This window comes from Geospiza fortis, unplaced genomic scaffold, assembly GCF_000277835.1.
Source record: "Geospiza fortis unplaced genomic scaffold, GeoFor_1.0 scaffold16, whole genome shotgun sequence".
NCBI classification, from domain to species: domain Eukaryota; kingdom Metazoa; phylum Chordata; class Aves; order Passeriformes; family Thraupidae; genus Geospiza; species Geospiza fortis.
In genome coordinates, this window is record NW_005054302.1 from 13,095,274 (window position 1) to 13,107,054 (window position 11,781).

General features: G+C 43.7%; 1 protein-coding gene across 1 annotated transcript; it reads right to left on the bottom strand.

The window, feature by feature from the left end:
- Positions 1 to 4,107: 4,107 nt before the first annotated feature.
- PRSS23 (serine protease 23) lies at positions 4,108 to 9,694 on the bottom strand. Its single transcript, XM_005417749.3, has 2 exons — positions 9,615 to 9,694; positions 4,108 to 7,280 (listed from the first exon to the last, which is right to left on the bottom strand). Exon 2 carries the CDS (start codon positions 7,265 to 7,267, stop codon positions 6,149 to 6,151), a length of 1,119 nt encoding a protein of 372 aa, XP_005417806.1. The 5' UTR covers positions 7,268 to 7,280; positions 9,615 to 9,694; the 3' UTR covers positions 4,108 to 6,148.
- Between the last annotated feature and the right edge of the window lie 2,087 nt (positions 9,695 to 11,781).

Consider the following 11,781-nt stretch of genomic DNA (forward strand, 5'->3'; position numbering starts at 1 on the left):
AAGTGCACCTGATCCCCTCACTTCTAAGGATGTCCATTCTTTTCCATCACAGGAAATTAGTTTTCCAAGGATAGGCAGGAACAGAAAAAGGATAGAAAATCTCGGAAAACAGATGAAAGAAACCATTTTCCTGCTATCTCAGATTTAAACTCATCGAAACTACCCCATTTAAACCTACCCCTTTCTGGATGATGACAACTACAGAATCATAGACTGGTTTGGGTTGAAAGGGACTTGAAAGACCATATGGTTCCCACCCTCTGCCATGGGCAGGGACACCTTCCACTAGCCCAGGTTGCTCAGAGCCCCATCCAGCCTGGCCTTGTACACTTCTAGGGATGAGATATCCACAACTTCTCTGGGCAACTTGTTCCAGTTTCTCACCACCCCCACAGTAAAGATTCTTTTCCTAATACTCAATCTAAACCCATTCTCTTTCAGTTTGAAGCCATTCCCCCTCGCCCTGTCTTGTAGTCTCTCTCCATCTTTCTTGTAGGCTCCCTTCAGACACTGGAAGGCCACACTAAGAACCACACCATGGGCCTGAGAGCATTGTCCAAACAGTTCTTGAACTCTGTCAGGCTGGTGCTGTGAGCACATCCCTGGGGAGCCTGTTCAGTGCCCAAGCACCCTCTGGGTGAAAAACCTTTTCCTGATATCCAGCCTAAATCTCCCCTGACACAACTTCAGGCCATTCCCTTGGGTCCTGCCACTGGTCACCACAGAGAGAGATCTGTACCTGCCCCTCCTCCTCACAAGGAAGCTGCAGGCTGCAATGAGGTCTCCCCTCAGTCTCCTCCAGGCTGAACAGACCCCAGCCACTCCTCATGCGGCTTCTCCTCAAGGCCCGTCACCATCTTCATTGTCCTCCCTTGGACCCTCTCTGATAGCCTAATGTCTTTTTTCTATTGTGACTCTCAGAACTGCCCCAGCACTCGAGGTGAGGCCACCCCAGTGCAGAGCAGAGCAGGACAATCCCCTCCCTTGCCTGGCTGGCCATGCTGTGCCTGATGCATCCCAGGACACACTCAGCCCTCCTGGCTGCCAGGACACTGCTGACATATGTTCAACTTTACGTCAACCAGCACCTTAATCATCATTAAATTAACTTCTTCATGTGTGCAACCTGTGGAAAATCACCAAATCTATGATAATGTGGCATAAGGCTGTCACAGGAAGTTGTTGTACCTTATTACTGCTGTCACTCCAATATGAACTTACAATCTTCATACTCTTATCACAAGCCAGAATTTCTTGTGCTTTTTGTTTTCAACTTGGTCACACTTGCTAGAAAACTACACTCTCCTCACCAAATCAGCATAAATGGTTATTTCCAAAACTGAAATGAGTGCAAACAAGCAAATGCTATTAAAAAATATTTCAGATATTACATATTACATATTCTATTTAAATCATTATTATTTGCTTGGTGAACTAATAGAAGTGTTTAACTTTTTGTATCTGCTTATGCACAAATCTTTTAAATGGAATTTATTGTAAAAAAAAAACAAAAATATTGTCCATAAAAAGTTTGCAGAGGAACATTCACCATCCCCTCCTTGAGCCATAACACTTAATTACTGTTAGAGATCTTTAGATAAAAACCAAACAGTATAAGCCTGCTTCATGGCTCAGCCTATGCCCATTTAGTTAAAAATCAATCCACACCCAAAGCATCACTGATAATTTCATCCTGGGAATAACCAGTGTTGATGATAGTGTCTGGAGCATGTTGAGGTACTTCTCTTCGCTTGTATTACCATTCATGTATAAAAGCCCACACTACCTTTGCCAGCAGGCACAAAGCCTGTGCAACCTAATAGTCACCACGTAAGACAGGAAAAAACATCTCCTGGGAGGAGGAGATCAGGTCATGCTTGTGTCACTGTCACTCTTCTCTTATGTATCTATTAGACAAGTGACAGCCTAAACTTCTCATCTGCGCTGCACACTGGCTTCAGAGCTGGCAGTAAGGTGCTCCTTTGAAAAGACCTAATTTACTTCAACTCCCATGTTTTTCTTCTCCACCTGGGAGAATTAGGAATGGAAAGTAACAGTATTATTAATAAAAACCCTACACACATGCACATCCACTAAACTGATCCTCTAGGAATCCTCCCCCTGTGATACAAATCATGCTGCCCTTTCACTCTCTGCTGCTCTTCTCCATCCACGCTTCCTTTTTCTTCCAGAAAAGCAAAGTTTTTACCCACCCAACGTACTCTATGCACTCACTGAAAGCTTCTCTTCCCAAGGCCTGTGCATATTGAGTTGGCACACTACCAAAACCTGCTAACAAATGGCAGATTAAGTGGAAACACGGAAAAGAATTTCAAGCACGTATTATACTAGCTTGGGGTTCAGCCTGCAACTTTAAGACGAGGGCTGCCCTCTAACCAGGCAGGCCTGGGAATTCAGTTGCAAAACAATTACAGATGCAAGGAAAATACTTTTTCTTTAGAAGGAAACTTGATGATATTCTGCAGTCTTCAGTAGGCTAAGTTCAGCGTGTGCTGGGGAAGAGCTCAGCAAGGTCTGTGTTTTCTCGAGACCTCACTTTCTATCTCCAGCACTGTTCTCCAAGGGATTTATAGCAAATTAAGTAAAATTTTTCATATGTCAGCCTCTTACAGATGCAGGAGCAGACTTTAATCCTTTTCAATCACAGTCAAAACAGTGCCTCTATACCCATCTACTGTCTTGCCTTCATATACAAGAATAATGAGGCACTTCATTCAGTCCTGCAGGTCACAGGCAGTCATTGGCTGGACAATGAAATTTCAAGAGCCATGCCTGTATATCATTTAGTTACTTGTCTTTTCTTGATGAGCCTTATTTTGGCTGCATGGCTATCTTTCTCATAATTTTAAAGTTCTGGTTTTAAAAGAGCCTACTTTGCAGCATCAAAGCAAATATCCTCAGGATGTAATTCTCAAACCTGTCTAGCATGCCCAGCCTTGCTGCACATGATTACACTGGCAAAATTACCACCAACTCCGGTGGGCACAGTGCTGAAGTTCAGAACCACAACTCTGACTGTGTTATCTGAGATTTCCTTTTCTTTCTAAAACTGGAATGTTTGCACAGGGCGTGCAGTGGGAAGAGACTCTCCCACTCCTGATTACACAGAACTTGCTGCATGCATTCTTAGAAAAAAACAACAAAAAACCCAAAAAAACTCACCTTGCTCACATCACCCTAGAGGAAATGGCCTCATGTTGTGCCAGCAGAGGTTTAGATGGAATATCAGGAAAATTTTCTCCATCAGAAGGGTTGTCAAGCATTGGAACAGGCTGCCCAGGGAAGTAGTGGAGTCACCACCCCTTGAGGTTTTTAAAGACATAAATGTGGCATTTCACAACTTGGTTTAGTGGTGGACCAGGCAGTGTTAGGTTTACAGTTGCCCTTGAAGATCCTAAAGATCTTTTCCAGACTAAATGATTCCGTGAGAAGTTCTTAGCCCACAATCTGAGAAAGCAGTTGAGAACATAGGATCAGTGGATGGGAAATACATCCAATAAATCAGGACTGATGTTCTCAAGCCCACATGACTCAGTGTGCATTGTTAGAGGTCAGGAAAGTTGTACAAGCAGCAATGTCAAAATGAAAACCTTTCTGCATCCAGTGCTTCTCTAAAAACTCTGAGTCTCACTGTTGGCCTCAAAGGAACTTTTTTTTATACTGCATCAACTAAAAGAAAAAGAAGATGGACTGACCTCAATTATGACCTTATACTGACTGGTTCACATTCCTCCATAGTTTATTTACCCTGAAGTTCATAAAAACAATGTGGCTTTTCAGTCTAATAGGTTATTTTCAGCTCTAACTAATCAGAGCTCATGACTGGCTTTGGAACTGTAAGAGTCATACAAAAGCTAAGATTGATTATTAGCATCCAAATATGCTAAAGTATAAAGTAATTAAGCCTACCAAAAAAAACAAAACCAATACATCCAAACAAAAACTTCCAACAGGTAAGAGCAGAAGAAAATTGAAGGAAATAAACAGCACTGAGGATTTTAATAAATCTGTATCTGAATGTCGTTACAAGTAAGTAGCTGAAATGAGATTGAAAGTGCAACCCAATACAGCACAAATACAAGAATGTCTGCATTGAAATTCCATAACTTTTCTTTATTCACTGTGATACATTCAAACAAAAGTGCTCCAGATAACATCCACAGAGTAAAGGAAATTAAAACAAAAAGTCAGAAAAATACCATCAGATACATATGGTGATTATTCATATTTCAAAGCATTAGTAACTGCTTGTATCTGAGTGCACCAAAAACCCACATGAGAGTCCACATTTTTGTACACTGCTTCTATAAAAATAATAATCATAGGCAGCTCCAGCAAAAATGTTTGTCAGAACTAGAGCCAAAGCCACCACAAAGATAAAGCACCATCAGGCATATGTTTACAAATGCCGTAGTAATTAGTAGAGTGTAAAAAAAGGCTTAGCTGAATTAACATTTTCCTTGTATTGGTATAGCACAGGGAATCTCTGCTTAGATTCACTCCTTCCCAGCTTTGATATTTCTCACCAGGGATGTGCATTTGCCCCACAACACCAAGCACCATGGGCAACTTGGGAAGCTTCAGGAGTCAGTGAGTGATGGGTGGAAGAGGAACCGGAGCCGGTGTCTATCCTCCTACTTAAAAAATCATCTTGGCATGGCAGCATGTCCTCAACCATGTCACTGAATTACAGTGGCACAATCCGTCTAAGAAAGGCTGGTTGTACAGACCATGTTGATTTCCAAATGCTGTTTGCTGAGCTACAGCATTTGGCTGCACTGGTTTTACCCCAAAAAGACAGTTCTTGTTTTCAACTCTAATTCTTCTACAGTAAAAATATCACTGTTATCTGTAAGAGACAGCAGAGGATCACTTCATAGCAAACCCAGGCTGCATCCTATAAAGTGGTTCTATTCCAGCTGCAGAAATCCTGAACTATGCATTTGCTAAGAATTATTTGTAACTCAACATCTATGTAGGGAGGAATATTCCTATTCCAAAAAGACAAGAAACATTAGTCAAGATGCCCAAATTACACTGTCAATGGGATATGGCTGAGAGACACTTTTAAGTCTAGGGTCCCTCTATGTGGTGCATTATTAGGTAGAACACCAAGGATCTTCAACAAACAGGGAAAAGTCAGTAGAATCCTTGTCCTGCTCTGTCCTTTACCTGCTCTGCAGGCAGCAATTCAGACAGACAGCAAGACTGAAGACAGGCCTCCCCTCTGAAAATCTGAGTTGCTGACATGAGGTTTTCCTTAAAAGGCTTAAGTAGGTCATAAACAGAAAAGCCCCTTTCCCCACACGCTTTCTAGTATATTCATAGGGATCCTGCTCCTTCATAGGTCCCAGCTCCTATACAGATTTAATCCCATGTGCAATTAGTGTTTCTCAAAGCAGGATGTAACAGCACTGATCATATGACCAACATCATCTTCACAGTCAAATCCTTACAACATCAAGGTCTGTCTGCTCAAAAAACATTTTTCTTAACTATGTTACTAATAAAGTCTCAAATCACTCAGGCTGAAAGGAAGTTAGAAGTGTTATGTGGTTATTTACCCTTCACGCTATTTGTGTGGCATTCATCTCCCACGGCGCATGCCTTGCCCTTTTCACACTCCCTTTTCTCATGCAGGAACACAAAGCTGTAATGTTTGGGTTGCAAACACCATTAAATGCCCCTCTTCAGCCCCCAACAGCATAGAAATATTTTCTTTTAAAAGTTCAGATCAAAGCATTTCTACTAATCCTAGGATTTATTAAAACAAACATTGTAGGCATGAGATAGTCAACAGCGTCCCTTTTACAAGATTCTTTGGAGACGGTTCTGTTTTCATACTGTTTACTGATCCGCCCCTAATTAATCTTCAGTTGCTCAGCTGCAAATTCAGCAAGTCCACCTGCTCCTTCCCCACCCAGCAGACGTTCCTTTCTCCCCAGTTTCAGGCTGTAATGATAGCACCACCCAGTCCCTGTCCTAAGAACAAGGTGGCTGGCTTGAAAAGCTACATATCACCTCTTGATGTTACATGATCACACGCATTTGCAGCACAAAGTCTAGCCTTTCCTCAGATGAGTAACTAAAACCAGTCATTAAGTGCTTTCACGGAGTTTCATTGTCTTTATCCTTCCCTGCAGTCAAGGTAGTTGCCTTTGATCCAGTAACAGATCTGTGCGTATTTGAGGGGTGTAATGCGAACAGCTACATTGAAATCCTGCGGGGTGCCATTCATGTCCACCCACTGATGGCCTGAAAATATACCAATAATTTTACGCTCCCATTTGTGATTCTGTCTCTTCCACATCCTCACATATACCCCAGATCCACTGGCACCCGGCTGGGCATCACACTGCTGGTACAGCAGGTCGTATGTTTCGTCTTTGACATCACAGAAGCGGTAAACCAGGTTTCCCGGACGGTCATTGTCGTAGCCAGAGAAGTGAATCCTCCCTCCAGGTAAGTGTCTTGCTGGTGGGCTCACACCTATCTTCATAAACTTTCTTTTATGCGGCTTCTTCAGCTCCAGCAGGGCATAGTCATAATCCATGCCAATGTCATTGGCATTGCCTTTGATCCATCCTTTGGGGACATGTGTCCGTTTCACTCGGATCCACTGGAATTTCATTTTCTCAGGCATTGCCAAGTTGGTGATATTGGACCCTTTGCCGCCATCTTTCTGTTTGGGCTTTAGGAACCCCACCCGCAGTTTCTGAGCTCCCTTGACATAACTCTTTCCATCATGGATACAATGAGCGGCAGTAAGAACGTGCTTTTCGGCCACCAGCGTCCCCGTGCAACCTGTAGAGAGCTTCACCGACGTGGAGAACGGGTAATTCAACAAGAAGTCTTTCCCAAAAATGCTAAACCTGCTGTCATAGCCATAGATCTGCCTCTTAGTTCGAGATCTGCCTCGGGAGCCGTCGCCACTGTTGCTCAGGATGTATATGCCCACCTCGGTTTCTGTGAGGCTGCCGTTAGCGTACAAGGTTTCGTAGGACAGGTAGTTCTTCACCTCTTCGTAAGTCGGCAGCGGAGAGCTTTTGTGGCATGCTGGGCCACATGGAGATACCACTTCCAGTCTGGCTTCAGCATCAAACTGGGGTTTGTCCAAGTTTAGGGTAGACTGCGGCAGGATAACGGGAACTCTGTAAGATGGCCAAGTTGGCTTCCAGTGAGGACTGGAAGGCATCACATCTTTAGCAGCACACAAAAGGAGGATTAACGTGGATAAGGCTGCCATTCTGAATGTCGGTCTGTGGAAAGTAAAGGCAAATACAGTTATTCACCCAAACCCGTTGCAAGATTATCCTACCTTGCTAAGTAGTGGCTTGCTAACCCAGTATAGATGTAATAAGGCTCAAGCGATTTGAATGGAGTTAACTTACATCAAATAGCTCAGATTTCTAAGTGTCAAACTAATGCCTTAGCCTGAGTCTCGAAACAAGTGTCCCAGGTTAACACTGAAATACAGGACATTTAGCCCTCAGGTGTGCTGAGCCACCAACTCCCAGCTGACATCAGTGGGAAGTTATAGTACTTGTCTTCACACAGTTTAAAGAAAATTCAGATTCTGTTTAAATCCATTCATCCAGTAAACAGAGCTCCTGCAAAGAGTAAATGCATCTGTCCTCAGCTAGACTAGAACACTCTCTGAAAGCTCTCCCCTGCTCTCTGACTTTGCTGAAAGATGTCCTTTAAATCTCTTCACACCATTTGCTGTCTCAGCCAGAGACATCAGGCTGATGGTAGGGACAGGTGGGGAGGGACAATGAAGGTGACCTGACAGGGGCTGGGCTGCAGAACACGACCACAGAGGAGACTCACTTCCCCTTGCAGCTCACACCAGACAAAGGCTCTGCACCAAGTGGCACTGGCTCTCCCCAAGGCTTACATGAGAAAGGGTGATATGATTACACACAGGCAGCTAATGAAGGAAGATTACAATTCTTGAGGGAATTTTCAGTTAACACACTGGCTTATTGCTTTATAAACTCAATTAATTAGAAATGCAAACCAACCCCCTCTGAGCACAGGGAGGCAAATGTGGTTGTAAATGTGTTTATGAACCGCAGGCAGAATGCCTGAGACTGCAGAGAACAGCGTGCACTAGAACTGTGTAAAAAAAAATGCCTAACTTCAGTTTATTTGAAAATTAGCCATACAGCTGAATCGCTGCAGGAGGCACTGTGCCCTGGGCAAGAAGGCAGGCAGGATCTCCCTCACACAAAGATTATTCAAAGGAAAGTTCACAATTATGTTGAGCTTACACATATTTAAAACCCTGCTGAGGTTACACTGATCACAACTGCAGGACCATTCCTGAAATGCCTCAAACGAGTAAACCAATGCAAATCACACAGGAAATGACCACAGCTATCTAAGAATAAAAAAAGAAAAATCCTTCTTTCCAGTGCTTTGTGTAGGAATACTCCATCCCTAAACTGCATCAAACAAGACTTTGAAAGCTACAGGCTGCTGATGTCCAGTGGTGTTCAACTCAAATATTGGGCCCAGATTCTTAAAATTTTGGTACCATCCTCTTTGGGAACAGAGGCTATCATTAAAGCACACAATGTTTAAAATATCAATTGACTCATGCAAGATATCAAAAGACCTAAAGTCCAAAAAACAGATGTAGATGAACAGAACTGATGCTACTGAAACCCACAGAGGCAGGTGGACTCTTTCAGGACTCTTTCAGAAGTGACCACACATTCTGTTGGCAAATTTTTCATTAACAAACAGGACATCTTTAGAGGAACATACTTTTTTCCTAGGTTAGCCTCCACCAAATATGATGCATTATACCTAACTGATGACTCGTGCGGCAAATACAAGCCATTTTAAAGATTAATCAGAATTGCATAATTTTGGATGTCTCAAAAATCAGAAAATACTTGGTATTCAAGGAAAACCAACCATTCCTCTGACTCCTTCCACAGCAAATTTTAGTATTGGATGTGGCTGCATTTTGCAAGCTATGAAATCAAAGACTTCCAAATTGCTGTAAGGATGGCATAGGATAGGCTGTATTATCATATCTATCGTTGTAGGACAGTGATTAGGAAGACAAAAAAAAAAAAAAAAGAAGGTAACAGGGACAAATGACACTGCTCCATCCCCACAAAGACAATATACACTGGCATAAGTCAACTGCTAGCTGTCCTGCTTGTGTCAGTGAGGGCTGCATGCAGCAGTGCTCACGGGTTTCACAGACAGAAGCTGATAGCAGAATAAACCACAGTTAAGCTGTGCATCAGGTATGATCCCATCATTAAGAGCACATATTTCTAGGCAGTTTGCCCTCGCTGCCCTCAGATTTCTTAAGGGATTACATCTCTCTAAATTGCACCACTCATGCCACTTCTTGGAGCTAAAACCCATCCAGGCTAACTGAGCCTCTGCTGGCCTTTGGCTGGTTTATTTAGCTGGCAGGGGAAAAACAGAAGCATCCTGTCAGTTGTTATTTGCACAAGCAGCCAGATTCCCTCGTGCCTGTCAGCACGGCGACTCGATGAAGGGATTGTGTGCCAAACAACTCCTCTGCTTCCTCCAGGATGATCATCTGGGCTGAGAAGAGAGATTACCTCGCCCTGCAACCTGCTCTCCCTTATCTCCCCACCATCACCACCACGGCACCGCCAGCACTTGGAAGGGCAACTTCAGACAGCAGAGGGCAGCCGCCCTATGAAGAGAACAAAACGAGATGGGACTCGAGCGGGTCCCAGAAAAAAGGCTTCAGAAGATGGTATTTGTGTCTGTGCTGTGTAAAGTGGTACTTACTCCACTTTACATCTCTGAGCAAGCCTCCCACCCCCCGCCACTGCTGCTTCTGTGCTGTGATCACATTGCAGCTCTAGGGAATAAAAAAGCCTTTTCATCAGTTACAGAACTCTTCAATTATTTAAAATGTTATTTAAACCTGACAATAAAATACAGTTGTGAGTTTATGCCTGTAGAAGCTAAACAGTGCTCATTTACTGAAGTCATCATAGTTAAATTCCATCTGGAGACATAACTGGTACTAAATCAGATCTGAGCAGCAATAAATAGAATAAATATGTCTTACTTATAACAGGATGCAAATTAGTTCACAGTACCTCTTTCTGTGTAGATCCTTCCTTCCTCTCAAAAATGAAGGAATTGAAAAAGCACTCTACATTTAAACAGAGACTCTCCAGTAATGCTCTTCTTTCCTTTTACTTTCTCTTCTCATTTGAAACACAATCAAACAGCTGCAAAAAGCCCCAGGGTTAAAACTCTCTGTCCTCAGCTACTTACTCATGGGTGACCCTGGGAGATGTTCTCAAACTGAGCAGACTGGTAAGGAGTGAGCACTTCCCTGCACGGCTATCACAGAGCAGTGCTGAATGAATTACGATGTGCTGCTCTACTGTAGCTCTGCTCTTCTGTTTCTATTTAAACTGTGTCATAAACTCAATCCACCCTTTGACTCAGCACAAAGCCCTGCTCTGACAACCAGCCTAGGAACCCCCTAGAAGCGGTTTGTACATAATCACACTCGCTAATGGCATTAAAATTGTTTAGAGAATGGAAACGGTGACAGCTAACCCGGGGCTCTCCGTGTTGCTGAAACACTTTACAGACACATTTTCCTGCTTGCTGTGGGCATTCATGCCTCAAGATAGATGCTGCTGAAAGAAAACTGCCTTGCTCAGGACGGACATGAATAATTTTCTAATAAGCAATTAATTTTTCTGCAAGAGTTCACTACTTCAGGGGTGGTTCTTGCAGTTGATGGTTAAATAACAATAAATCATGGATCATCTAGTATGAAAGACCATGAACCAGTCTCCATTACATTTTGAAATGAAGAAAGTTTTTCCACAGCGCTGGAAGCCAGAAAGATTAACATACCAAAAAAATCAAGAGAGAAAACCAAGACAGTGAGAGAGAAAAAGCTGCCTCAAACCAAATCATAAAGGAGAACTAAATCACTGTCAGTGCTGTGCCAAAATACCTCTGCTGCTTTTCCTGGTCACAGAACTTGTTAAAACACAGCAAAAATAATGGAGTTGCACTTTAATAACTACAGAAGCCTTCCTGCCATTAAAATCTAACAACTTTATTAGCCTGCCAGAGATGCTGAGGGTGGTGCGAGGGTTACACTGCCTTACCTGCTAGACTGAGGGCTGTAGGAAGAGATGCCTTGGAAAGCCTGAAACTAACTTTGATATTGTCAGGCCACGGGTGTGTCCATTAGCATGCACACCGGGCACAGCGGCTCTTTTGGCACGTGTACCAGGGACATGCACACACAGAGAACAGGGAGCATAGTACGTGTTTCCATTTAGTCCGACTCCTAGAACTGCCTCCTTTCACCCTCCTTCAAGCAGCTTCGGTATCACGGTACAAGAGCAACCTGCATTACGAGCAGACGGTGACGGCCAGTCTGCATAACGGGGTGAAGCTGTAGGAAGGACCTGCATCCCCAGGGCTCCCAAACCACCTGAGTGACGGGGCAGCTGCACAAGTGGGACCGCACCGACCCCTCGGACCTTGCTCGGGGCAGGAGGCAAAAAACAACTTCCCCGGGCTCCAGCAGCCGCTTCACTGAACAGCTCGTGTCACGTACGTCTTAAAAGGCCACCCCAAAAATACTAATGGACTCAAACACAGCGACGAATCCAAGTACAGCACCGCAGCGGAGCGCTACCTTCAGACGCCTGCAAAGCACGAAAAAGCAGCAAAGGCGACTTTCATCCCAGCTGTTCCCTCCCCCGCCGTGCTTTC

Excerpts from the sequence above, each read along its gene's own strand:
- PRSS23 (XM_005417749.3), bottom strand. The coding sequence starts at position 7,267 with ATGGCAGCCTTATCCACGTTAATCCTCCTTTTGTGTGCTGCTAAAGAT.